The sequence below is a fragment of the Lemur catta genome, chromosome 20, assembly GCF_020740605.2.
Source record: "Lemur catta isolate mLemCat1 chromosome 20, mLemCat1.pri, whole genome shotgun sequence".
In the NCBI taxonomy this organism is placed as follows: domain Eukaryota; kingdom Metazoa; phylum Chordata; class Mammalia; order Primates; family Lemuridae; genus Lemur; species Lemur catta.
In genome coordinates this window covers 3,227,194-3,253,039 of record NC_059147.1, presented here as the reverse complement: position 1 = coordinate 3,253,039, position 25,846 = coordinate 3,227,194, and the positions used below count along the sequence as shown (strand labels likewise).

The window sequence follows — 25,846 nt, the reverse complement described above, 5'->3', positions numbered from 1 at the left end:
TACTTTGACCTAGCAACTGTAATTCAAAGCTACTGTTCTTACAATTTCGAGGTATCTTTCCCTGAATCACAGGAGAAAGCTAATGACTTCAAGTTCAAATGGCAAATGCTGACGTTGATGGCTGTTGGCTTTAGATGGTGCCCCGGGAGCTCTTCAATTCTAGGACCTTTTGAAATTAATTCCTTTTGTTTTAAAAAAATTTCAAATTTTCTTTTAATTAAAGCAACTTTCTTTACAACTTAAACTATCAAAAATAAATTCAGAACTTGATTCAGCTTTGTAGAATGCCCCTGAAGAATTAGATCCTATTTTCTAAAAGTTGGGAGATAAAGAATAACTTCTGGCTGGGTGGGGTGGCTCACACCTGTAATCCTAGCACTCTGGGAGGCCGAGGAGGGAGGATTGCTTGAGGTCAGGAGTTCAAGACCAGCCTGAGGAAGAGCCAGACCCCGTCTCTACTACAAATAGAAACAAAAAATTAGGCAGGCGTGGTGGCTCACAACTGTAGTCCCAGCTACTCGGGAGGCTGAGGCAGGAGGATTGCTTGAGCCCAGGAGTTTGAGGTTGCTGTGAGCTAGGCTGACGCCACGGCACTCTAGCCTGGGCAACAGAGACTCTGTCTCAAAAAAAAAACCAAAAAAACAAAAAAAAAGATATTGGAATTTTAAACTTAACTGTGCTAAAATAGAATTCTTGATGCATACAACAACCAAATTTGCCCTTCCCTCAGTCTTTTTCATGTCAGTAAATGACTCTACCATCAGCTTGGTGCTCAAGTCAACTCAAGTCAAAAATCTAGAAGTCATCTTGATTTTTCTCCTTTCCAACACCCACATCAAATCCATCAGCAAGTCCTATAGAACTGGCTCCGACAATCCATCAATAGTACCACAGTCTCACTAAAACCACTGCCAAACATTATCATTTCTCCCCTTCATACCCTCAAAGCCTTTGCTCCCATTCTCACCAGTGGCCTCTACTTTGCAAAATCCAATCCTGGTGTGGGTTGAAGGATTGTTGGAATTAGGGTATTACAGGGACTGGAAGGATAAGAGGTAGGGGTCAGAAACTGGGATTAAGGAGGGTTGGGCAATGACAAAGTTATATGACCTGGGAGTGAATAGCTGAGGAGCGGAGGACAAGATCACTGGATGTGAGTTCAAGGAACTGAGAAGCCAGGGTTTTAGAAGGACCATTTACACATGTATTGAAAAGGCCAAGAATTACAACAGGAGTGCAGTTGGAGAAAGAGTGAACCAGGAGCTAAAATTTTTGAGAAATAAAGAGGAATGACTTTGGGAGAGTCAATAAATTGACAATGCAATGAGGGGTAGTAGGCAATATAGTCTGGTAACTTGAAAGTTAAAGCTTTATGCTTTTAGGAATGTGGGAGGGAGAAATACCTGGAAACAGCAATAAGAGCAGGCACCTATCTCATCCCCAAGCTTTACTTCTAAAATATAGTCCAAATCCATCCACTTTTCACCATTTTCTATTGCCATCCTTGTCCAAAATGTCTACCTTCATCTGTTTCTCCTGGCCTCCTGCAACTGAACTTCCTAATTGGTTTCCTTGATCAAGGATCTACCAACATTTTATTTTGTGTGTCTTTGATACTGTGGTTTGTTTTAAGCTGATGAAATTCACTAAGGAGAAAGAAAGTGCCCAATAAGAAAATTAAACTGAACCCCAGAATGACTTGATGACTAAGTCAGAATTGAATGAGCTTTCTGTATTCTACTCATTTTTTTATCTTTCTTACCTATCATTTGTTTTTTCTTTTCTTTTTTCCTGATTAAACAATGTTGAAACCTCTTAGTGTTTTATCTAGGACAAAGATTTGGTATTTAAAATGTCACTGCAGATCACTGCAGATATTGGATTGATCTAATGCTTAAGGCATGGAAATTTTATTAAGCAAATTCATTCTGACTTTAACACAAATTTTTTAAGGACTGCATGCCAGAACAAAACCATGTGTTCTTTAGTATGTGAAATTGACAAAATAAAAACATTAACAATATTCTAGAAACATATCCTATGGAAGCAACTAAGAATGTACACAAAAAGACTGTAAAGCTCTTCACAGAAGCATTGTTCACAATGTTAAAAAGTTTAAACAAGCTAAACGTTCAAAAATACAATCACCTTAGACTGTTTTTAAAGATACAGTGTCCTCACCCTACCTCAGATTAATTCAGTCAGGACCTCTGGGAGGAGAGGACCAGGTATTTTTAAAAGGTTCCTCTAGGGATTCTGACGTGCAGTCAGAGCATCTCTGTATACACCATAAACATGTTGAGGGGGTCCCAAATTTACCTCTTGCTCTGGACTCCTGCCCTTCCAACTCTGTGCTTATAAACCAACTGCTTAATCAATATTTTCTCCTCGAGAAACACAAATTAAAAGCACAATAAGATATCACCTCATACCTGTTTGAACCAAACAGACAAAAGATATCAAGTGTTGGAAAGGATGTGGAGAAAAGGGAACCCTTGTATGCTGTTGGTGGAGATGTAAGTTAGTACAGCCATTTATGGAGAACAGCATGAACGTTTCTCAAAAAACTAAAAACAGAATTATTGTAGGACCCAGCACTCCCACCTCTGGGTACATAGCCAAAAGAATTGAAATCAGGCTGGATGCTCATGGCCTGTAATTCCAGCATTTTGGGAGGCCAAGGCAGGAAGATTGCTGTGGCCAGGAGTTCAAGGCTACAGTGAGTCCAGCCTGGGCAACAGAGTGAGGCCCTGTCTCTAAAAAAAAAATTAAAATCAGTATGTCAAAGAGATGTCTGCACTCCCATGTTCACTGAAGCGTTATTGGAAATAGCCAAGACATGGAATTAACCTAAATGTCCATCAGTGGATGAATGGCTAAAGAAAAATGTGATATATATACACAACTGAATACTATACAGCCATTAAAAAGAAGGAAAGTCTGTGATTTGTAACAACACAGATGAACCTGGAGGACATTATGCTAAGTGAAATAAGCCAGGCACAGAAGGACAAATACCACATGATCTCACTTATATATGGAATCTAAAAAAGTTGAACTTATAGGAGAAGAGTAGAATGGTGGTTATCAGAGGCTGGGATAGGGGAGAATGAGGAGATACTGACCAAAGGGTACAGCTTCAGTTAGACAGGAAGATAAGATTCCACGATCTATTGTACAACAATAATAATGTATATTTTAAAATTGTTAAAAGAATAGATTTTAAATGTTTTCACTACAAAAAAAAGTATGTGAGGTGATGGATATGTTACTTAGCTTGATATAATCACTCCACATGTATACATATATCACAAAAAGGGTATGATCTAATACTAATAGACTGAGTGGGGAAACTCAGCAAGGCCTGTCTGTTTAGATTCTTCATGGCCTCTCTGTGCAGCTTTCCTTCCTCCAGACTATGGGGCAGGACTCCTTCTGAAATGGGGGTCTTATGACCTACAGTCAGACATGGTAGGTCAGAGAATTTCTTTACGGCAAGTGCCAAGACAGAAAGGCAAAGAGTATATTATAGAGTATATTTTTTGTTTCTGTGGCCTGCCTTGGGGAGAAATAACAAGGGCTATGGGATTTATGAGCCAGGGACTGTGGGTGAAAACCAATACATACATATATATTAAATATTTATCATACTATCACAATAGACATACCTTCTCCACTGTTTTTTCCCCACACAAATGGTTAGATAGCTAACCTAGTCAATTTCTCTGCTTAACTATACCACTGCAAAGATATATGCAAATTGAACCTTGACAATTGCTAATTAATGTCACAGTTTGACATGACAGGGTTTGAAAGGCTACTGGCAAGGCTAGAATACAGTAGACAACTGCACCTGCCCCATCACTGAATTATTTACTTTGGCACTGCAAGAAATTTAGAGATCATCCAGTGAACCAAACCCCACAATTTTTTCTTCCCAGAGTACCAAAAACCATCAATTCTGTGGTCCTGACACCTTTATAACAAGAGCCATTAGCACCTTCATCTGCATCCCTGAAAAATATTTAAACTTGTATCAACTACTCTGTAAATTCAAAACTAACAGCAGAAGGCAAACCTACTTTTTTTTTTTTTTTTTGAGAAAGTCTTGCTCTGTCACCCCAGGTAAAGTGCAGTGGCATCATCATAGCTCACAGCAACCTCAAACCCCTGGGCTCAAGCCATCCTCCTGCCTCAGCCTCCCAAGTAACTGTGACTACAGCCATCATGCCCAGCTAAGCAAAACTATTTTTTGAACTGCCTGAGTTATATTTAATATACACAGAGTTGTCTAAAGTAATGGATCACAAGGTTCTGCATTCGATTACCTGTGAACAGTATAAATGGCCAGCAAAAATACTGTAGTTCATATACCCTCTCCCTAGTCCTTACCTACCTCCTCCCCACCCCAACCCCATAGTTACTCGAGAATACCAAATCAAAATAAAGAAATTTAACACCAATGTAAGTCTGTCAGAAATCTGAAATCACTCCAGCTCAAACTTTAAATCATTTGCCTAGCAAGGGCAGCCCTCAGATGCACTGTGACTCAGCATTTTATGGTGCCCGACCATGAAAAGAAATAAAGATATTTTTCCTTCCATATTATTAGCTAAATACGGTGCTCAAATAAATGAACTCCCACAAAAACACAAAATCCGTGGCTGAAATGCTCACAGGGACACAGGTTTAACTCAGTCTCTGTGATAACAGGGAAGAGGGCATGTGTCAGTTGAAGCACACAGACCTGTTCTGAAATAACTTGCTGACCTATAAAATTAGCAAATAACAATGCTGACTACAATTAACACTCAAAAATGGAGAAAATGTTGTACGTAAATGAAAACAAATTTAAAAATAGGAATTGTGATTAATGGTTTAGAGTCAGGTAAAAACAACTGAGAGCTAGGGAGGAGGGAATTTACCCAGCTACTCTTCATTATTATATCATAAGCTAAAATGGAATCAAGTGAGGATTTTTTTCCTCTTGTACAAAAAAAAACAAAACCTGAGTAAAACTGAAAGAAATAGGAAAGTCCAGCTCTTTTAAACTGTTCCTGGGTAAAAAGACAATAAGATAAAAATAAAATAAAATAAAATAAAATAAAATACCAGTATATGAAGGTTGCAATAAAGATAAGTTTTCAGTTCATATTCTCATGTACAGCAAGAACTGATAGAGAAATGAGAAAATGGTAATCGGTGAGCAGGGCGGCTTGGGGAGATGAGATCATGAAAAGGGAAAACGGGGCATTACACACAAGTAAGGGAGAAGTCCCTTTTTCCTAATGGTGAGTCCCATTAGAAAAGCCAGGAATTGAAATGAATGAAGACAATGAATAGATGTAGAAACTGCCTGTAGGCAAATGAGCCAAAAAGAATAGCTAATACTTAATTGGTTTTGGTTTCTGTTCTAAGCACCCTACTTGTATTAACTCTTTTAAACCAATGATATAAATACTGTTATTAAACCTCCATTTTACACATGAGGAAACAGCCTCAGAAAAGTTGAGCAACTTGCTAAAGGTCACATAGCTAATAAATGGCAGAGCCAGGCTACCAACCCACACAATCTAACCTCACCAGAATTTTATACTGCCTCTTATGAACATCTCAAAATGTGAACAGGAAGTAGAGACACAGCATTTCACAGCAATGCACAGGGAGAGAAAGATGGTGGTCAGCATTTAAATGGGAATGGCATTCACACATTTGAATTACTGAGGCCTTGATTGCAAAGACACACCAGGTGGAACACAGAAGAGTGAATCTCCCCTAAGGAACCTACAGCCTATTAATGGAGTTCAAACTCAAATTCAAGAATGCCATTCATGTCATATATCCTATCTGTCCACAAAGGCACAAACCAAGGATAGTGGGAACTCAAATGAGACAACAGTGTTCAACTAGGTTGTGGAATCAAGGAAGACTTCACAGAGGAGCAACATTTCAGATGGGATTTGAGGAAAAGGGAGAGTTTGGTTTAAGGAGTATCAGTGACTTCTTATAGGGTTTTCAGGCTACATTTCAAAGTTCTTGGCATGGCGCTCAACACCGTCCACAACTAGCTTGGGGGTTGGGGATTGCCAAGGAAGGAAGATTATCCTGAGTAAGATGCCTATGCTGAATGAAGTCTTTGCTACCAGTTCAGGTTTCAAAGGATAGGAAGATCTTATTTTTCTGTCTCCACGGACGGTAAATAGGTTGAAGGCAGGCACTTTTCTAACACACTCCTCCCCTAGCCCAGGCTTCTGTGCATCCTGGCACATGGCAGATGCACAGCAAACGTCTTTTGAGCTAAACCAAAGCGAATGTAAATCAGTCATCAACCACCAGATGACTGCACGCAGCCTGATGGTCTTACACCATATAGACAGACCTCTGGTGCTGGCTAATTTTAAAGCTATCAAGTAAGAGACTTAAACACATGATTCAGATGCAACGTGGGGACCTTGGTTTGGATCTGGATGCCACAAACCAATTTTTTTTCTCTTTCTTTTTTTCTTTATTTTTATTTTTCCCTTCTCCAATCTGAAGGAAGCCACAAACCAATTGTAAAAGGCCTGAGAAAATTCAGAAAATGTAAATATGGACTGCTATCTAGATTAAAGGATTGTTAATTTCATTAAATGTGATGATGTGATTATGCCTTAATAAAGTCATTTGTTAGATATATATACTTTGGATATTTATGAATGAAACGGTTTCCCTTAAAACACTACAGATCAGGAAGTATGGAGGGCGGAAAATAGATGAAACAAAATTGACTAAAATGTAGCTAATGTACTCCGGGTGTAATATACTATTTTGGTAAAAGTTTGCGAATTCCCATAATATAAAAACACCCCGCACACCCACACCCACACCCCCCAGGTGCTGTTTTCCTCGTCAGCCCCGAGGGAAGCAGACCCAGAAGGCCCGCCGGCCTCTCGGCCTCTGAGGCCGGGCCTTCTCCCGCGGCCTCCTCCCCGCCGCACTAGAAGCCAGCGGACCGGGCGGCGTCGGCCTTTCATCCCTGGCGCTCAGTGAGGCGGGCGTTAAACATGCGACCCCCGCAATAACCGCCTTTCGGAGAAAACGATTCCTGGGGACCGCCGTAGCCAGTTCGTCCAGATTTTCTACCGAAGCCGCCCTGCGGCCGCCCCGCGGCACAGGCAGCCCGCAGCCCGCAGCCCCACCGTCACCCGCCCCTCTAACGCCGCAGGCCTAGCCCGGAGCGCTAGGGGGCGGGCTCCGCGCAGCGACGTCACGACGCGCTGTGCGTCGGGTCAAAGTTCAGTCCCTGCCCCGCTTCCCCCTCGCTGTCTCTCTCGGCCTGTGCCGCTGCCGACGCCTCTTGTGGGCCCGGCTCCGCCGCCTTCCTGCCTGATCGCTGCCCGGCTGCCGCCATGGCGAACGTGGCCGACACGAAGCTGTACGACATCCTGGGCGTGCCGCCCGGCGCCAGCGAGAACGAGCTGAAGAAGGTACCGGGGAGAAGGCCGTCCGGGCGGGTGTGTGGGGCGCGGGGCCTGTGCGCCCGGGGCTGCCAGGCCGCGTTCCGGGACCGTCCGCGGGCCGGCAGTGGCGGGACGGGCCTCTGCTCGGGCCGCGCGCTCCGGCCTCGGCTGACCTTGGGCCGCCGGCGCCGCCCGCCCGCCCGCAGATACAGCGAGTAAAACTGACCCCTGCGCAGACGCCGCGAAAACCCTCCCTCCCTCCCTGCCCGGGCCAGCGCCGGAGGCCGGGCGCTCCCGGGAGCCAACAGCCCGACCGGCCGTCCTCGCGCCGAGGTCCCCACCTCGGAAAAACAGGTCGGGCCGAGGTGTCCGGCGCATCCGGCCCCCGGGGAGAAGCTGCCCGCGCCGAGAGCGCCGGCGCCGAGTGTAGGGCCCGCGGGGCGGAGCGGCTGGAGGTCGAGGCCGCCCCCGCCACTGACCTGGGGTAGCGCGGGGCTGTGCGGGTGCCTTGTTCCGTGCGCAGGTACCCTGTGTCCCGCACCCGCTTCAGGAACACGCCGGGGTCCCAGCCAGACCCCTGAGTGTTCGCCAAAAATAGAGGGCTTTATTATCGCTCTTTGCAATGCTGCGAAATCTTTCATCTCAGGATTTCAAAGCACTTGAGGCATTTAATTAGGCCCCGCAGCATCCTCACGGGGCTAAGACTATCTGGCTTCGTAAGCTAAGAAAAATGAGAATGTTCCTTAGGCAGTGGGACGAGTGCGGTTGAGAGTAAAGGGAACTTCCTGTTACCTTACCGGAAATGCTAGTCGGTATTATATAATTCTCGAGTCAGTGAATGAAGACTTAACTGCTGCATGTTCAACCACCTGGTTGAGAGTGTATGGAGCTTCACTACGGCCACGTGCAAATAAAACAACTAAAGACACTCACCAAGACTTTCTTGACTTTTTCCTGATGTTACAGTTGGAGAGAAGGCAGGAACCATCATGAGCAGGGATTCTTAGCTTAGCAATAGTGAAAATACGGAGTAATGTTTCAATATTTTGTTCTTGTCTGTGACATTGTTTCAGCACTTTATCTGGTTTTTACTTCAGTATAACCTATTTTCAAGTATAACTACTGTCTAATTTGTTATATTATGTTCGTGAGTAAACAACGTTGAGATGGAAAATGCCAAACAATCCAGGTGAATAGAGGGTATTTTTGGAAGGTTATGGCTTTAGAACATTGCTTCTTAGAAAAGTGAATATTAAGTTATCACAAACCTTTTAAACTGACGTTTGTATGTATGTAACTTTTTTTTTTATCCATTTTCAAAGGCATACAGAAAGTTAGCCAAGGAATACCATCCTGATAAGAATCCAAATGCTGGAGACAAAGTAAGTTTTTTGGAACTTTTTTATTTCCCAGGTCTTAGTTTTAAACTTTAATTGCCCTCCTTGAAAAAAGCAATGTTGTAGGAAAAATCCAACTGTGCTGATAGAGGCATATTTTTATGTTAAGAGTATTTTAGCTTTGTAATAGGAATACTAACATTCTGAGTAGCAATAGGTGGTAAATAGGACGAGAATAAGCCAAAGGTAACTTACAGCTTTTATTAGAATGGAGTGGATTCTGGGTTCCTGTGGCCTTTTTCCACTCTGCTATTTGAAAATCTAATTGTTTTCATTTTTACTTTTTCTTTATAGTTTAAAGAAATAAGTTTTGCATATGAAGTACTGTCAAATCCTGAGAAGCGGGAACTATATGACAGATACGGAGAACAAGGTCTTCGGGAAGGTAGCGGAGGAGGTGGTGGCATGGACGATATCTTCTCTCACATTTTTGGTGGGGGTTTGTTCGGCTTCATGAGTAATCAAAATAGAAGTCGAAATGGCAGAAGAAGAGGAGAAGACATGATGCATCCACTCAAGTGAATATCTTTTTTCAAGTGGTTACACTCAATAGAACATAAAAGTATCATAGAATGTTTTATTCTTTATTAGAAAAAAAATCTTTCATTTGCCTTACTGTCTTCATTGGGTGATTAAATGGAATTTCATAATCTGGATGTTTGTGCTTTGCTACAGATCTTAAAAGGATGGTTGATTTTTTTTTCTTACTGAGTAAGAAGGTTGTTTTTTGTTTTTTGTTTTATTTCAAAATATTAAAGGGGTACAAATGTTTTTGTTACATGGATTGTTTTTATAATGCTTAAGTGTGCCTATCACCCAAATAATGTTCATTGTACCGGATAGGTAAGTTTTTTTCCCTCTTCCCCGCCTTCTTGATTTCCAATGACCTTTACATCTCTTTATGACCGTGTGTGCCCATGGATTAGCTCCCAATTGTTGGAGAGTCCATGTGTTGTTTGTTTTACCATTCCTGAGATATTTTGCTTAGGATGATCATCTCTAGTTCTGTCTAAGTTGCTGCAAAAGACATTATTTCATTCCCTTTTTTTGGCTGAGTAGTTACTTCATGGCATACATACACCGTATTTTCTTAATCCACCCATGAATTGATGGGCACTTAGGTTGATTCCACATCTTTGCAATTGTGAATTGTGCTGTGATAAAAATTAGAGTGCAGGTGTCTTTTTGATTAAATGACTTCTTTTCCTTTGGGTAGATAGCCCAGTACTGAGATAGCTGGGTCAAATGGTAAGTCTACATTTATTTCTTTGAGGACTCTCCATACTGTTTTCCATAGAGGTTGTACTAATTTGCAGTCCCACCAATACTGTATGAGTGTTCCTTTCTCTCTGCATCCATGCCAGCATCTATTGTTTTTTGACTTTTTAGTAATGGCCATTCTGACAGGGATATGGTGGTATCTCATTGTTTTAATTTGCATATCCCTGATTAGTGAGAGTGAGCATTTTTCCATGTTTTTTGACCATTTGTCTATCTTTTGAAAAACTTCTGTTCATGTCTTTTGCCCACTTTTTAATGGAGTTGTTTTTTTTCTTGCTGATTTGTTTGAGTTATTTGTAGATTCTGGGTGTTAGCCCTTTATTGGATGCATAGTTTGCAAATATTTTCTCCTATTCTGTAGGTTTATTTACTCTGTTGATTATTTCCTTTGCTGTTCAAAAGCTTTTTAATTTAATCAAGTCCCATTTATTTGTGTTTGTTGTTGCTCTATTTGTCTCTGGGGTCTTAGTTAAAAATTCTTTGCCTAGGCTAATATCTAGAAGAGTTTTTCCCTATATTTTCTTCTAGAATTTTTATGGTTTCATGCCTTACCCTTAAGTCTGTTATCCATCTTGAATTAATTTTTGCATATGGCGAGAGATTGGGGTCCTGTTTCATTCTTCTGCATATAGCTGTCCCGTTTTCACAGCACCAGAAGATGGTTTTGTCATATGGTTCTGAGGCTACTTGTTATATGACTTAAAATTTCAAGTGTGAAGATTAATTTTTTTTTTCCCCCTAAGAGTCTCGCTTTGTTGCCCGGGCTAGAGTGCTGTGGCGTTAGCCTAGCTCACAACGACCTCTAAACTCCTGGGCTCAAGCGATCCTTCTGCCTCAGCCTCCCAAGTAGCTGGGACTACAGGCATGTGCCACCATGCCCAGCTAATTTTTTCTATATATATATCTTCAGTTGTCCAGATAATTTCTTTCTATTTTTGGTAGAGACGGGGGTCTCACTCTTGCTCAGGCTGGTCTTGAACTCCTGACCTTGAGCAATCCTCCTGCCTTGGCCTCCCAGAGTGCCAGGATTACAGGCGTGAGCCACCACGCCCCACCTATTTTTTGAAATATGTAAATCTTCCAAGCTACTTTTTATTTAAAAACAAAGTGAGTGACTGTCTGCCTAATTTGTGTTTTGTTTGTTTGTTTTGTTTTTTGGGGGGAGGGGCAGAGTCTTGCTCTGTTACCCAGACTTGAGTGCTGTGGCATCAGCCTAGCTCACTGCACTCTCAAACTCCTGGCCCAAGCAATCCTCTTGCCTCAGCCTCCCAAGTAGCTGGGACTACAGGTGCCCATTGCCCACCACCATGCCAGGCTAATTTTTCTGTTTTTAGTAGAGATGCGGTTTTGCTCTTGCTCAGGCTGATCTCGAACTCCTGAGTTCAAGCAGTCCTCTCGCCTTAGCCTCCCAGAGTGCTAGGATTTATCTGCTGGCCTTATCTGCCTAATTTGTTTACGTGTTATAGTCACTCATTACTTGATCTTCAGCGTGAATGCTCTTAAATTGGTTTCCATGGAGCTTACTGGCTTCCAGCCTGACGTTAACCTGCCAACATATGAATGGTGTCTGACCTTGATCTTAGGCTGCGAACCCACAAGACCTGTATAATATGAAAATAGCCATTTCACTTTGCAAAATCTATGAGGTCTTTTACCCTGTTAATTTTTTCAGGTACTGAGAAATGGTTTTGTTAGCAAATGCCAGCAACTGAAGTTCAAGTGCTTATTCAAAGTATTTCATAGTATCTAGTTTATACATTTGAGTAAATTAGAGGAAGTCATGTGTAGTCTGTTATTTTGAGCCTCCTCCGTAAATCATTAAGTTTATATTTTATTAATAAAAAAATTTACCCTCAGAAGTAAATTATTTGGATACCATTCCAAAAGTAGTATTTGTACAATATAGGTTGGTTATTTCATATTTTGATACAGGAATGGGCTAAAAAGTAAATAAGGTGAAGAAAGTGCTTGCTGCACCTTATGGCTCTTCATATTTAAAAATTTTTTTGTATTATACAGTAAAGGCAGTTTTTTGCTGTTTTCTTTTAACATTTAAAATTTTCCTGTTATTACAAACATTTCATTTTGGGTAGCTTTACAGCAGTACTCCATTCTGTGATTTAATCAATCATTCGCACTTCATTTTGGAAAAGATCCAAAGTCCAAAATGCTTCTGGTCCCAAGCGTTTTGGATAAGAGATATGCAACCTGTACTACTAGAAGAGGTTTTAGAACACAACAAGAAGGGGGAAACCAAATTATTAACTACATTGCTGCCAATGCATTATTATGCATTATGGTGTTGCCATGGTTTTTTTGTAAAAAATAATACTGCTATGAGTATCTTTACATCAGCTTTGTCTCTTTGGCGGAAATTCCCAGCCAGGCAAGTGTTTTAAGGCTGATAAATACAACTAAATTGCCTTGTAGAAAGATTGTGCCAATTTAGGTCCCATTGGTGGAGAGTGCCAGCTTTGCCAAAATTTACCTGCATTTTTCCTTCCTTGGCCATGTTGAAGTGTGGACTTTTCTGACTTCTAGTGATAGAGGTTTTGCGTATTAATTGTAATTTAGTATGTAGAGGGGGAAAGACCTATTTTAAAATTTTCTTTTTTCGGCCAGGCACAGTGGCTCACGCCTGTAATCCTAGCACTCTGGGATGCCGAGGCGGGAGGATCGCTCGAGGTCAGGAGTTCGAGACCAGCCTGAACAAGAAGGAGACCCCTTCTCTACTAAAAATAGAAAGAAATTAGTGGGCCAACTAAAAATATATAGAAAAAATTAGCCGGGCATGGCGGTGCATGCCTGTAGTCCCAGCTACCAGGGAGACTGAGGCAGAAGGATTGCTTAAGCCCAGGAGTTTGAGGTTGCTGTGAGCTAGGCTGACACCATGGCACTCTAGCCTGGGCAAAAAAAAAAAAAAATTCTTTTTTCTTTTTTTTGTTTCCAGTGCTATATTGAATAGGAAGAACCTATTTTTTTTTTTTTTAAAGATTGGTTAAAAGTTCTTGCAAAGAGAGTGAAGGACAGATGCAACAAGTGCTTTTTTCTAAGGCTAAGGTGTACATATGTCATTATTTGGAAGTGTTATTGGTAATGTTTTGTCTATAAGCATGTTATTCTTATACTGCCTAAAACGTTAGAACTTGAAATAATTTTGAGAAAGTTTGAGTACAACAAAATACCACAGGTGCTTTGTAAAATATTTTTAACTATTTTTTTTGTTCCTCTCCCAGGATTTTAAAGTAAATCATTGTAGATTGAGCATCCCTAATCTGAAATCTGAACTGCTTCAGAATCTGAAACTTTGTGGGCACAGACATGATGCCACAAGTGGAAAATTCCACACATAAGTACTTAACACATGAGGCCAAACACATGAGGCCAAGACATGGTGCCTCATGCCTGTGAGCCTAGCACTTTGGGAGGCCAAGGCAGGGGATTGATTGAGGCCAGGAGGTCAAGACCAGCCTGAGTAACATAGCAAGTCCCCTATCTCTATAAAATAAAAATTTTTTTTAAGAACTTAACACATGATTCTGAAAACTGGCAGTAAAGAAAAAAAATAAGTATTTAACACAAATTTTGTGCTCAAAATTATTGAAAATATTGTATAGAATTACTTTCAGGCTATGTGTATAAGGTATATGTGAAACATAAATGAATGTTAAATTTGGATCTGTCCCCAAGATACCTCATTATGTATATGCAAATGTTTGAAAATTTGAAAAAATGCAAAATGCTTCCAGTCCCAAGTATTTTAGATAAGGTGTACACAACCTGTGCTACTGAAAGAGATTTTATTTATTTTTTATTTATTTATTTATTTATTTTTGAGACAGAGTCTCACTCCATTGCCCAGGCTAGAGTACCGTGGCATCAGCCTAGCTCATGGCAACCTCAAATTCTTGGGCTCAAGCGATCCTCCTGCCTCAGCCTACCGAGTAACCACCATGCTCGGCTAATTTTTTATATATATTTTTTTAGTTGTCCGGTTAATTTCTTTCTGTTTTTTAGTAGAGACGGGGTCTCGCTCTTGCTCAGGCTGGTCTCGGACTCCTGAGCTTAAACAATCCGGCCTGCCTCGGCCTCCCAGAGTGCTAGGATTACAGGCGTGAGCCACCGCGCCCAGCCAGTGGAATTTGTTGTATCAGCTATCATTTATATCTAGTATTTAATGAAACATGGCAAAGTTTGTTTGAACCTGATTCTTTTCTCCTCCAGAGTATCCTTAGAAGATCTGTATAATGGCAAGACAACCAAACTACAACTTAGCAAGAATGTACTCTGTAGTGCATGCAGTGGGTAAGTATGTGTTCTGGTTTATGCAGTATGTTTTGTCTCTTCTTTCAGTGACATGCTGAAAGTCTATACCGGGTATAAATTGCTCATAATTTAAAAGTTAATATCCAAAAGAACGTTTTCTGATGCTTCTGAAAGTCATTTTAAATGTTAGTTGTTGGGGGTTGAAAATGAAGGTGAAAGCACAATGCTTGTTTGTCATGCCTTACTGGAATGGTCTATCAGGAAAAACCTAATTGCTACTTTTGCTTGCTTTAGCCAAGGTGGAAAGTCTGGAGCTGTTCAGAAGTGCAATGCTTGTCGAGGCCGAGGCGTGCGCATCATGATAAGACAGCTGGCTCCGGGAATGGTGCAGCAGATGCAGTCGGTGTGCTCTGACTGCAATGGAGAAGGTATCTGTGCCAGTCCTTCTGCTTTCGTGTTGGGATGGTTTGGGAATGCAGAAATTGGAGAGGTTTATAATTCTCTTTTAAAAGAGTATTTGTATTCATCTTATTAAAGAAAAAATACGAAATTTTTCTAAAAAGTGAAAATAATTATTCCATTATGTGTGTATCCAGTGAACACAGGAAAACAGCAAATTTGTGTTATGTTCAATGAAAGGTTAGTCTTTTTAATTCCAAAAAGGTGAGCAAGATGATTATTTGTCCCTTTGTATTTTCAAAAGTTATGTTTGATAAAGGAGGAGACAAGCAAATTGTTTAGTTATTCTGATATGTGGAGGATTTTACCGTAAGCTTTAGTTAGCTATTGAGGGTGGATATTGGGATTGAAGCTCCAAGTATTTTAGGCTTTGTTTGGTGGAATAGTTTCTGTCATAACTATTCACCTCTATCTAACCTTTTAGTGCTTTTATAGCCACAGTTTGTAAACAAACGAATGTGGCTGTGTTCTAATAGAACTATGTACAAAAGCAAGTCGCTTTCCCAGTTTGGCCCGTGTGAAGCCCCTATTCAGCAGCTGTGCTATCTGGAGAATATGTTTTCTGCGATGTTGCAGATGTTCTATGTCTCCAATGTCTGGTATGGTAGCCACTTGTCACCTGTGGTTATTGAGCACTTAAAGTGTGGCTAATGTTACTGAGGAAGTGAATCTTTAATTTTAATTAAACTTAAATTTAAATAGCTGCAGGTGGCTAGTGGCTACCATAGCAGACAGTACAGTTCTAGAGTGTCCTTTTGCAATTGCTGTTGGAAGTGACGAGTTGATTTTGAAAATCTGCGTGTTATACTCCCTTCCTTTAGAGTCTCTATGCATTTGACCTTATTAAAGCTGTTAACAATTCCTGCTATCCAGAAACCAATGTTGACTGAAATCTCTTCCACTGTACAATTATCATTTTGAAGAACTAGTGTTTTGCAGATTATACTTTTCAAAAAAAGTACTGTTCTAAAAATGTCCCTGAAGTCATCGATTATATACATTTTCTAAGCATTAAAACGTGGCAGTAATCAACGGTGCTATTTTTTCCGTACTATACTATGTACAACTTCAGTTTGATTTTATTATTACCATAATCAAATATCTCAGACAGATACATGGAAGAGAAAATCTGTGTTGTCCTAAACATGGTACGGACGTACTCAGTGCCAGCTAAAATTCAGCCATCTCTAATTGGTTTGGGAAATGATAGTGTACCTACATGAAAGGAAGACCCAAAGTAGAACAGCTGGACGGCTCTTAGCCTATGAAATAAATAAATTCTAGTTCAACTATACAATTTAATAAGGAGCCATAAAGGATATTTAAGTTTTTATTTGGGTTGTCTTTGTCCATTGTTAAACTTACATGAAACTAAAACTGAAAATAAAACCCTTTCCTGAAGAAGCAATTATAGGCCGGGCATGGTGGCTCACGCCTATAATCCTAGCACTCTAGGAGGCCGAGGCAGGTGGATCGTTTGAGCTCAGGAGTTCGAGACCAGCCTGAGCAAGAGCGAGACCCCATCTCTACTAAAAATAGAAAGAAATTATATAGACAACTAAAAATATATATAGAAAAAAAAAATTAGCTGGGCATGATGGTGCATGCCTGTAGTCCCAGCTACTCGGGAGGCTGAGGCAGGATTGCTTGAGCCCAGGAGTTTGAAGTTGCTGTGAGCTAGGCTGATGCCATGGCACTCTAGCCCGGGCAACGGAGTGAGATTCTGTCTAAAAAAAAAAAAAAGGAAGCAGTTGTAGAAGCCCCAAGCACCTGACTACCCATTTTTGTTTCCTTGATCCTCAGGCTTTGTTTTATTTTTAGGAGGTAAAGTCAGGATCCCAGAGTGTTAAGATACGTTACATTCTGGAATAGCTGGTAGCTGGTTCCTTCAGGTAGCCTGCAGAAAAATGTGAGTTTTTGTTATTCAGAATTGTACTTTAGACGAAAATTTGGGTATTAAAAGAAACTCAGAAAACGTATTTAATAAATGAGGGTATTGCCAAGACCTGTTTTACTTAAGAATGCAGTATAGTTCCCTTGCTGGAAGTTTCAATGACCTCTCTTTCCAGGAGAGGTAATTAATGAAAAGGACCGCTGTAAAAAATGTGAGGGGAAGAAGGTGATTAAAGAAGTCAAAATTCTTGAAGTCCACGTAGACAAAGGCATGAAGCATGGGCAAAGGATCACGTTCACTGGGGAGGCAGACCAGGCCCCGGGAGTGGAGCCGGGAGACATCGTTCTTTTGCTACAAGAGAAGGAGCATGAGGTAATTTCCCTATTTTTAGTTTGCTTTGTTTTTGTATTTTCTGTTATTCATGAGTGACTCTTGCTTGTGAGAAATAGGTTAGATCTGTTTGAGTTCCCTGGAACAACACTGAATATAGACAGAGTTGTTAAGGAGCAGAGCTAAGGCATAAGACTGACTGGTGTAAGACTAACAGGGCAGGTGGAATCAAAAGCACTGTGGGAGCCGATTGCAATCCCAGCTGGGCGGCTGGTTAGCAGTGTAACCTTAAGTAATCCTATTCTCTCTGTACCTCAGTTGCCTTGTTTATGAACATAGAGGCACTGGACCAGATGGTGTAAAGCAGCCTCCTTGGATGGGTGGTTAGTGGACAGGCCTTCATTCCTCAGCACTTTTCTCTTGCTCTGTGTTACTTACTGGGTAGCCAGGTGACCTTTCCTTGAAGAAAAGGGTTCTGGGGTTTTTGAAATGTATTTTTTTAAAAGTTTCTGAAGAATATGGTCTATATATGTCATTTTGATTAAAATATTGCACCTGTATTTTCTAATGTCCATATAGTACACTGTGGACTTTTATTCATAAAGAATATACTGAGAGTTATTCATGAAATACCCCATCAGTAATCAGTAATCATCCGGATTCCTGAGTAAATGGATTTGACAGGAAGTCTTTGTACCTGATCCCATTTATTCAAGCTTTCTTCTGAAAGTCTTTACATCACAAGTTAACCACTTTTTTAGGTTACACTAAAATTTTCTCCTATTTGATGGTCATTTCTACAAATTGGGTAAATTTTTAAAATCACTTCAAGCATCCAATGGAGAACAACAAAGCCATGTTGAGATGCAGATACTAGGAGTTCATACTCCCTCACAAGGTTGTGACTTGCTCCGCAGACTCCCTTTCAGGGTATACTAGTCACACTTCATGCTTCAGCAAAGCTATAAATTACTATGTATTTTGGCTCGTCATGGTTATTACAAACATACAAATGGCAAGGGTGTTCTAGATTGCTAAAAAATAAGAGGAATTTCTAGGATTCTGTATTAGGGTCTTGTAGGCTAAAATACTTGTGACTCTTACAAGATTATTTCTTGACGTTTTAGCTACCATTTTTTCAATCTTGCCTGCTGTGCATATTCTACCATACGAGGAATAAGAAAGAGGCAGAAAGATGGAAAGATAGCTAAATAATTCAGAAGTCTGCTTATGTGTAGGTTAAACTGTATTTTTTTTTTGAGACAGAGTCTCACCTATTGCCTGGGCTAGAGTGCCGTGGCGTCAGCCTAGCTCACAGCAACCTCAAACTCCTGGGCTCAAGCAATCCTCCTGCCTCAGCCTCCTGAGTAGCTGGGACTACAGGCGTGCGCCACCATGCCTGGCTAATTTTTTCTATATATATTTTTAGTTGTCTGGCTAATTTCTTTCTATTTTTAGTAGAGACAAGTTCTTTCTCAGGCTGGTCTCGAACTCCTGAGCTCAAATAATCCACTCGCCTCGGCCTCCCAGAGTGCTAGGATTACAGGCGTGAGCCACCATGCCTGGCGAACTGTATTTTATTTTATTTCATTTTTTACTGATTTTTTTTTTTTTTTGAGGCAAGGTCTCAGTAATACCTAAATGGCTATAATAAGATTAGGGTGGGTGCTGTGGCTTTAACACTGTAAATCTGATCAGAAAACATTAAATTTCTTCAATTTTGGCCAGGCATGGTGGCTCACGCCTGTAATCCTAGCACTCTGGGAGGCTGAGGTGGGAGGATTGCTCAAGGTCAGGAGTTCAAGACCAGCCTGAGCAAGAGTGAGACCCTGTCTCTACTAAAAATAGAAAGAAATTAGCCGGACAACTAAGAATATATAGAAAAAATTAGCCAAGCATGGTGGTGCATGGCTGTAGTCCCAGCTACTCGGGAGGCTGAGGCAGGAGGATTGCTTGAACCCAGGAGTCTGAGGTTGCTGTGACCTGGGCTAACGCCACAGCACTCTAGCCCGGGCAACAGGTGAGACTCTGTCTCAAAAAAAAAAAAAAAAAAACCATTCAATTTTGAGAGTACTATATCCTGTATATTCACCTTCTTGCCTATTCAGTATGCCTGTTTGTGGTTTTCAGTGGTCTGTCTACCAGAGTGCATTTGTACAGCACAGAACCACAGTATCTGGTGATGTTAGCTATTCCTCTGTAGTCTGCACTTTTGCTTTTCAGAAATTACAACTTTTCAGTGTTTTACTCTCTGGTGCTTGGGTAGTCTCCCTCTTCATTAATCTTATTTTTTAAAAACTCTCTGGCATTCTTGCTTATATCTCTGTTTAAACTTCAGCATCAAATTGTCTAGCTCCTTCACCCTGACAACCACCCTGAGATTTTTTTTTCTTAATTGAAATCACTTTCTTTTTTTTTCTTCTTTTTTTTTGAGACATGATCTTGCTCTGTTTCCTGGGTTAGAGTACAGTGGCATCATCATTGCTCACTACAGCCTTGACTCATGGGCTCAGGCGATCCTTCTGCCTCAGCCTCCAGAGTAGCTGGGACTACAGGAGTGCACCACCATACCCAGCTAATTTTCAGATTTTTTGTAGAGACGGGTTCTCACTATGTTGCCCAGGGTGGTCTCGAACTCCTGGCCTCAACTGATCCTCCCACCTTGGCCTCCCAGAGTGCTAGGATTATAGGTGTGAGCCACCATGCTGGTGAAATTATTTCAGTTGAACTCTCCTGTACAAGAATGTGGTATCCCTTCCACTTCCCTGCTTCTAATTCAGCTTTAACTAAAAGATATTTGGTAGAAGGTGGTTCTTGGAACATGGGCATTTTATAGTATTCTTCCATTTTAAGAGTCCTGCATTGAAAAGTCCTGCATTAAACAACCTTATTGTTCCATTGTGAGGAACACTTGAGTATCTGTACATAGATAACAAAACACTGACTTTTTTCTCAGACTTTACCATACACGAATTTCCTGGAGGGCTTGTTAAAACCACAGATTGCTGTGCTCTACCTCCATGGTTTCTAGCAGTAGATAGGGAGTGGGGCCCAAGAACGTGTGTTCCTAGCAAGTTTCCTGGTGTTGCTGTGGCTGCTGATCCAGAGCCACGCTCAGAAGCCCTGGTTAATATAATGGTTTCACTTTGTTTAATGGGTAAATTTAAGAGAATAACTTAGGAAAAGAGCCTGCCTTTCAAATTTCCTCTAAATGAACCAGCCAAGGTAGAAGAGAGGCTATTATATTGAAAGAAATCAATGCGGTCTTTCACTGCCGTTTTTGATCTTAAATTTCAAAAATTTAAGTTTAAATTCTACTAAGCAAAAAATATGGGTTGAGCATGTGAGAAATTGGATGTATTTTTCCTACACACTGAAAACTCAGAAACATTCTTGGTGCTTATTCAGTACCTTTAGCATTACCTAGGCTTAAATAGTGTAATATTGAATGACCCAACTTTAGTATTTGCTATTTAATTTACATTCTTCTGCTTGATGGCTCACACCTATAATCCCAGCACTTTGGGTGGCCGAGGCAGGAGGATTGCTGGAGCCTAGGAATTCAAGACCTGCCTGGGCAACATAGCAAGACCCCATCTCTAAAATTTAAGTTGACACTCATCTAAGCAAGTTTTGTCGAGGTACAGCTTGTTTGTACATGCACGAAGCGTGGTACTGAGCCCCTTCACTTTACTCTGTGAGCATTACTGGTTGAACTTTTTTATGTTGAGCTTGGACCCCCTTCCCGTTTCCCTGTTAATGATCATATGTCCAGTGAGTACCCCAGGGTGAGCCTGTTCTGTGGAAGCCCTCTAGGCTTTTGGTATCTTTTTGCCCAGAGACAGAATCAGAAAGTGGCCATAACTGCAGAATATACCTGGTGGTGTTGAGTCCTCAGCTCTGTTGCTCTCATATGCCATTGCTATCCCAGTTCAAGCATATGTTCTTTTAGAAGTTTCTAGCTTGGAAATAGCTAGCTTTCCTAGTATGTATTGAGCGGATTAGGCACAGTGGCAATTTGGCTTTTATAGTGAATGATAGAATTAAGGTTTCGAAATTGACTCAGGAACATAATGCAACAGGGCATGGCTCCATAATTTTAAGAAAAAAATGTTTCTTCTGTGCTTTATTTATAGGTATTTCAGAGAGATGGGAATGATTTGCATATGACATATAAAATAGGACTTGTTGAAGCTCTGTGTGGATTTCAGTTCACATTTAAGCACCTTGATGGACGTCAGATTGTGGTGAAATACCCCCCTGGCAAAGTAATTGAACCAGGTAAATCTTGATTTTATCTGATCCAGATTTTCATGTGTTCTTACAGTTTTGTAATTTTTTATAGTGGGTAACTCTCAAAAGAGACTTGGGTAAAATTCTTAATCATCTCCTTTTTACTTAAATAATAGGGTGTGTCCGCGTCGTTCGAGGTGAAGGAATGCCACAGTATCGTAATCCCTTTGAAAAAGGTGATCTTTACATAAAGTTCGACGTGCAATTTCCTGAAAACAACTGGATCAACCCAGATAAGCTTTCTGTAAGTGTTCTTTAAATTTAAGCAACAGCTGTCTACCAAGTTTTTTTTGTTTTTTTTTTTTTTGAGACAGAGTCTCACTTTGTTGCCTGGGCTAGAGTGAGTGCCGTGGCGTCAGCCTAGCTCACAGCAACCTCAAACTCCTGGGCTTAAGCCATCCTACTGCCTCAGCCTCCTGAGTAGCTGGGACTACAGGCATGCGCCACCATGCCCAGCTAATTTTTTTCTATATATATTTTTAGTTGTCCAGATAATTTTTATCTCTATTCTTAGTAGAGACGGGGTCTCGCTCAGGCTGGTCTCGAGCTCCTGACCTCGAGTGATCCACCCACCTCGGCCTCCCAGAGGGCTAGGATTACAGGCGTGAGCCACTGCGCCTGGCCCAAGTTTTTTATTTTTAAAAAATTTTTTTAGAGTCAGGGTCTTGCTGTGTTGTTCAGGCTAGAGTGTAGTGGCGCAATCATAGCTCACTGCAGCCTCGAGCTACTGAACTCAAGTGATCCTCCCACCTCAGCCTCCTGAGTAGCTGGGACTACAGGCACATACCACTACGGCTGGCTAACTTTTCTATTTTGTGTGTGTCTGTGTGTTGGGTGGGAGAGGGTCTTGTTCTTGCTCAGGCTGGTCTCGAACTCCTGGCCTGAAGCATTCCTTCTGCGTTGGCATCCTGAAGTGTTAGTATTACAGGTGTGCCCGGCCCCAAGTTTGTTGTTTTTTTTTTTTTTTTGAGACAGAGTCTCGCTCTGTTGCCCGGGCTAGAGTGAGTGCCGTGGCGTCAGCCTAGCTCACAGCAACCTCAAACTCCTGGGCTCAAGCGATCCTCCTGCCTCAGCCTCTCGAGTAGCTGGGACTACAGGCATGTGCCACCATGCCTGGCCGATTTTTTCTATATGTATTTTTAGTTGGCCAGATAATTTGTTTTCTATTTTTAGTAGAGACGGGGTCTCGCTCTTGCTCAGGCTAGTCTCGAACTCCTGACCTCGAGCGATCCACCCGCCTCGGCCTCCCAGAGGGCTAGGATTACAGGCGTGAGCCACCGCGCCCGGCCCCAAGTTTCTTAATAGTTGCTTTGTCACCTGCAGTTTGTTTTTGGTGCTAAGATTAGATCACACAATTTAAAATTTTGCTTTTTATGGGAGGATCACTTGAAGCCAGGAGTTTGAGGCTACAGTGACCTATGATCCTGCCACTGCATTCCAGCCTGGGCAACAGAGAGACCCTGTCTCGAAAACAAACGAGCAAAAAAAATGAATAAGGGGTTAGAAGGAGTAGATATGGAGCATGACATCCTGGATTCTGGTGCTGCAATTTGCCAAGACAGAATAGAGGAGGAAAAACAGGCGTAGGAGGGTAGGAAGGAAGATGATAATTGCCTTTTAGACACACGGAGTTGGATGTATCTGCAGGACATCCACGTACAGATGAATAGCTGGTCACACCTGGGAGAGAGGGCTGGTATGGAAACAGTGCAGAGCATTTCTAGAGATACCGCTGTCTTCATTTAATGAATGCAAAAATGGAAGTTGGAGGAAAAAATGAAATCTTGCCTTTTGAATATTTGTGTGATTGATGGGTTTTTCTGGTTTTTTGGGCATCAAAGATTGCTGGTGTGAGTGTGGGGCTAAGCAGGGAACTGTGGAGGAGCAAAGCGGGCTGGGTATGAGGTGACAGTGAGAGGACTGGTTCTCCCTGGAGATCAGACCCCTCACCTGAAGGGGCGGCCCCCAACTCCTGCCTTTTGCATCTGTTGGTGTTCTAAGCAGGGTGCAGAAGGACATGTCTGGCATGAAATTTCCCAATGTTTAAATGTTGGCAACTTATTCCTTTTTTTTTTTTTAAGCAATAGATGAGTTTTACAAAAGATGTCTGGAGATTTGGCACGAGGGTCATCAGTCTGTGGTCTCTGACTTAACAGTGCAAAGATCAGTCTGCTTCCTATTTTAACTCTCAGAGAATCTGGGTTGTATAAAAAGGGAAGTTGAATCAAAATCATAGAACTAACCTGATTTTTGTTTGTTTTCATGAAGGAACTAGAAGATCTTCTGCCATCTAGACCAGAAGTTCCTAACGTAATTGGAGAAACAGAGGAGGTAGAGCTTCAAGAATTTGACACCACTCGAGGCTCAGGAGGTGGTCAGAGGCGCGAAGCCTATAACGATAGTTCTGATGAGGAAAGCAGCAGCCACCACGGGCCTGGAGTGCAGTGCGCCCATCAGTAAGCTGCAGCCAGACTGCACGGGCGGGTTTCTGTCCACATTTGCCTAATTTGTTCTCAGTGATCCAGCTGGAGGGTCTGATCAATCCAGATGAACTGACGGACATCGGTTGGTCTATGTGTAACTTTTAAAATTGGTATAGTATCTACAGAGTGTATAATTTAAACTAACCACAAAGCTTTACATCTTCATTTCAACTGTTCCGTAGCAGAATAAAGCACTTGAAAGGAAACAAGACTCCCTTTCACACATGGGTTATAAGTTTCAGTCCTGCTATCTGTGCTTGATTTTTATCAGTTTTGTGTAGATTTTATGTTTCATATTTTACATTCAAATCCCACATTGTAAAGTTTGTACAATTTGTCCTAAAGCTTTGTGTTTGGCTGCACCTGCATAAGCTGCTACAAATAGAATAAAGAATTTCATAGCCTGTATCTATCATTTAGATGCATGGAAAAAATGGGCTTTGCACACAATGGGTTTGGAGCTGACTGGGAACAATGGAAAAATTATATTAGCTGTGGTTGTAAAGTTTTGGGTTTTTTTTTTTTTTTTTTTTTTTTTTTTTACCATCCTGTGAAAGGTTTCTGAAGCTTGATAATAAAAAGCGGTTGGTGTAAATTATTCTTTGTGTCACATTTTTAGAAGGAAGAACATATTTAGAATTGTACAATGTATCCTTAAACTGGAGAATGTATCCTTAGTTCTGGTTCTTAAACAGCCCATAAAACCCATTGGCCTGAAGCTTATGTCTCAGGCACCTGCCCATTTTGTAGTTTTAAACGCAAAAGGTTGGTAGAAACAGGCTTTGATGGCTTCAGTTGATGCTGTGTAGAGTCAAGGAGATCTAAGCCGTGTAACCTGCTAAGTTACAGCCCTGAGCACCGGGGCTGGCCCGGGCCTGTCTCCCTACCACCATGCCCTTTTTAAAAACAAGGTAACAATGAATCAATAGAAAACCTTGTCTGCATAGAAGCTGTTAAAATGCTATTTTCATTAAATGTTAAGTTAAAGATTCTCTGTCTCCATTAAGTTGAATATTTGAAATTGGGGGAAGCATTATTACTTTGATTTTCTGTAATATTTTATAGAAAAGTAAGACTCTTAAGCTGGTATGAGAAAAGTCAGGTAAAACTATGAAAAGGATGTTGTGTTTCTCTTTTCATGTTCTGATTCTTACCTTTCCACTCCCAGAGTAGATACTTTTAGAACACACTTATTTGGGGGAAAAAGAGACATCAGACACACATTTTACATTTGTAAAGGAACAAAGGGGAAAACTGAGAACTAAAATTTAAAAATGTGTTATGCCACCCCTGGGCCTAAATATATTTCTCGGTCTGTTAGAACCTGAGTGAAAATAGGTGTCCTGACCCTATCAAGGCCTGTGAGGTCTAAACTATCATAGCCTTGTGCACTCTACCTCCGTTGTACAAAAATAGTCCACGACAAGCCTGGGCAAGACTCAACAGCATAGTAGTTCTGTATCCAAGGTTACTTCCCCACAACCACTTCAAGCCTAAGAAATGCAGTGGCAATATGAAGTTTGTAGCCTTTCCAATAAAGGTTTATAAAACAGTTGTTCAGTGTAGTCTTTCTTTCACTTCTTCTACCCAGGTGTTTTGACTATAACAAAGAAAGCAATTTGGAAATGCGGGAGAAAACCTGTTAAGATCTGTTATTTCACACACTCTACTTTGTAGAACACCTGTCTGGAGAATAAGTACATATAAATACCACCAGCATAATTTCTTGTAACAGTTTTATTGTGGTATAATTTATATGTCATAAAATTTACCCTTTTAAAAGATTTACCACAATTCACTGGGTTTCAGTATGTTCAGATTTGTACAACCATCACCACTAATTCCAGAACATTCTCATCACTTCAAAGAAGAAACCCTGGATCCATTAGCAGTCATTACCCGTTCCATTCTATCTCCAAGCCTTGTTGCAATCACTAATGGCTAACTCTATTTCTAAATGTTTGTCTTATTTTGGACGTTTTGTATAAGTGGAATCTTGATACA

The 25,846-nt window shown here is 41.1% G+C and overlaps 1 protein-coding gene across 1 annotated transcript; it reads left to right on the top strand.

Moving 5' to 3' along the window:
- The first annotated feature begins 7,216 nt into the window (after nucleotides 1–7,216).
- DNAJA2 (DnaJ heat shock protein family (Hsp40) member A2) lies at nucleotides 7,217–25,396 on the top strand. Its single transcript, XM_045533349.1, has 9 exons — nucleotides 7,217–7,466; nucleotides 8,762–8,821; nucleotides 9,131–9,354; nucleotides 14,342–14,422; nucleotides 14,678–14,811; nucleotides 16,912–17,108; nucleotides 21,203–21,347; nucleotides 21,476–21,603; nucleotides 23,628–25,396. The coding sequence occupies exons 1-9, from the start codon at nucleotides 7,389–7,391 to the stop codon at nucleotides 23,817–23,819; spliced, it is 1,239 nt and encodes a 412-aa protein (XP_045389305.1). The 5' UTR covers nucleotides 7,217–7,388; the 3' UTR covers nucleotides 23,820–25,396.
- Nucleotides 25,397–25,846: the final 450 nt, after the last annotated feature.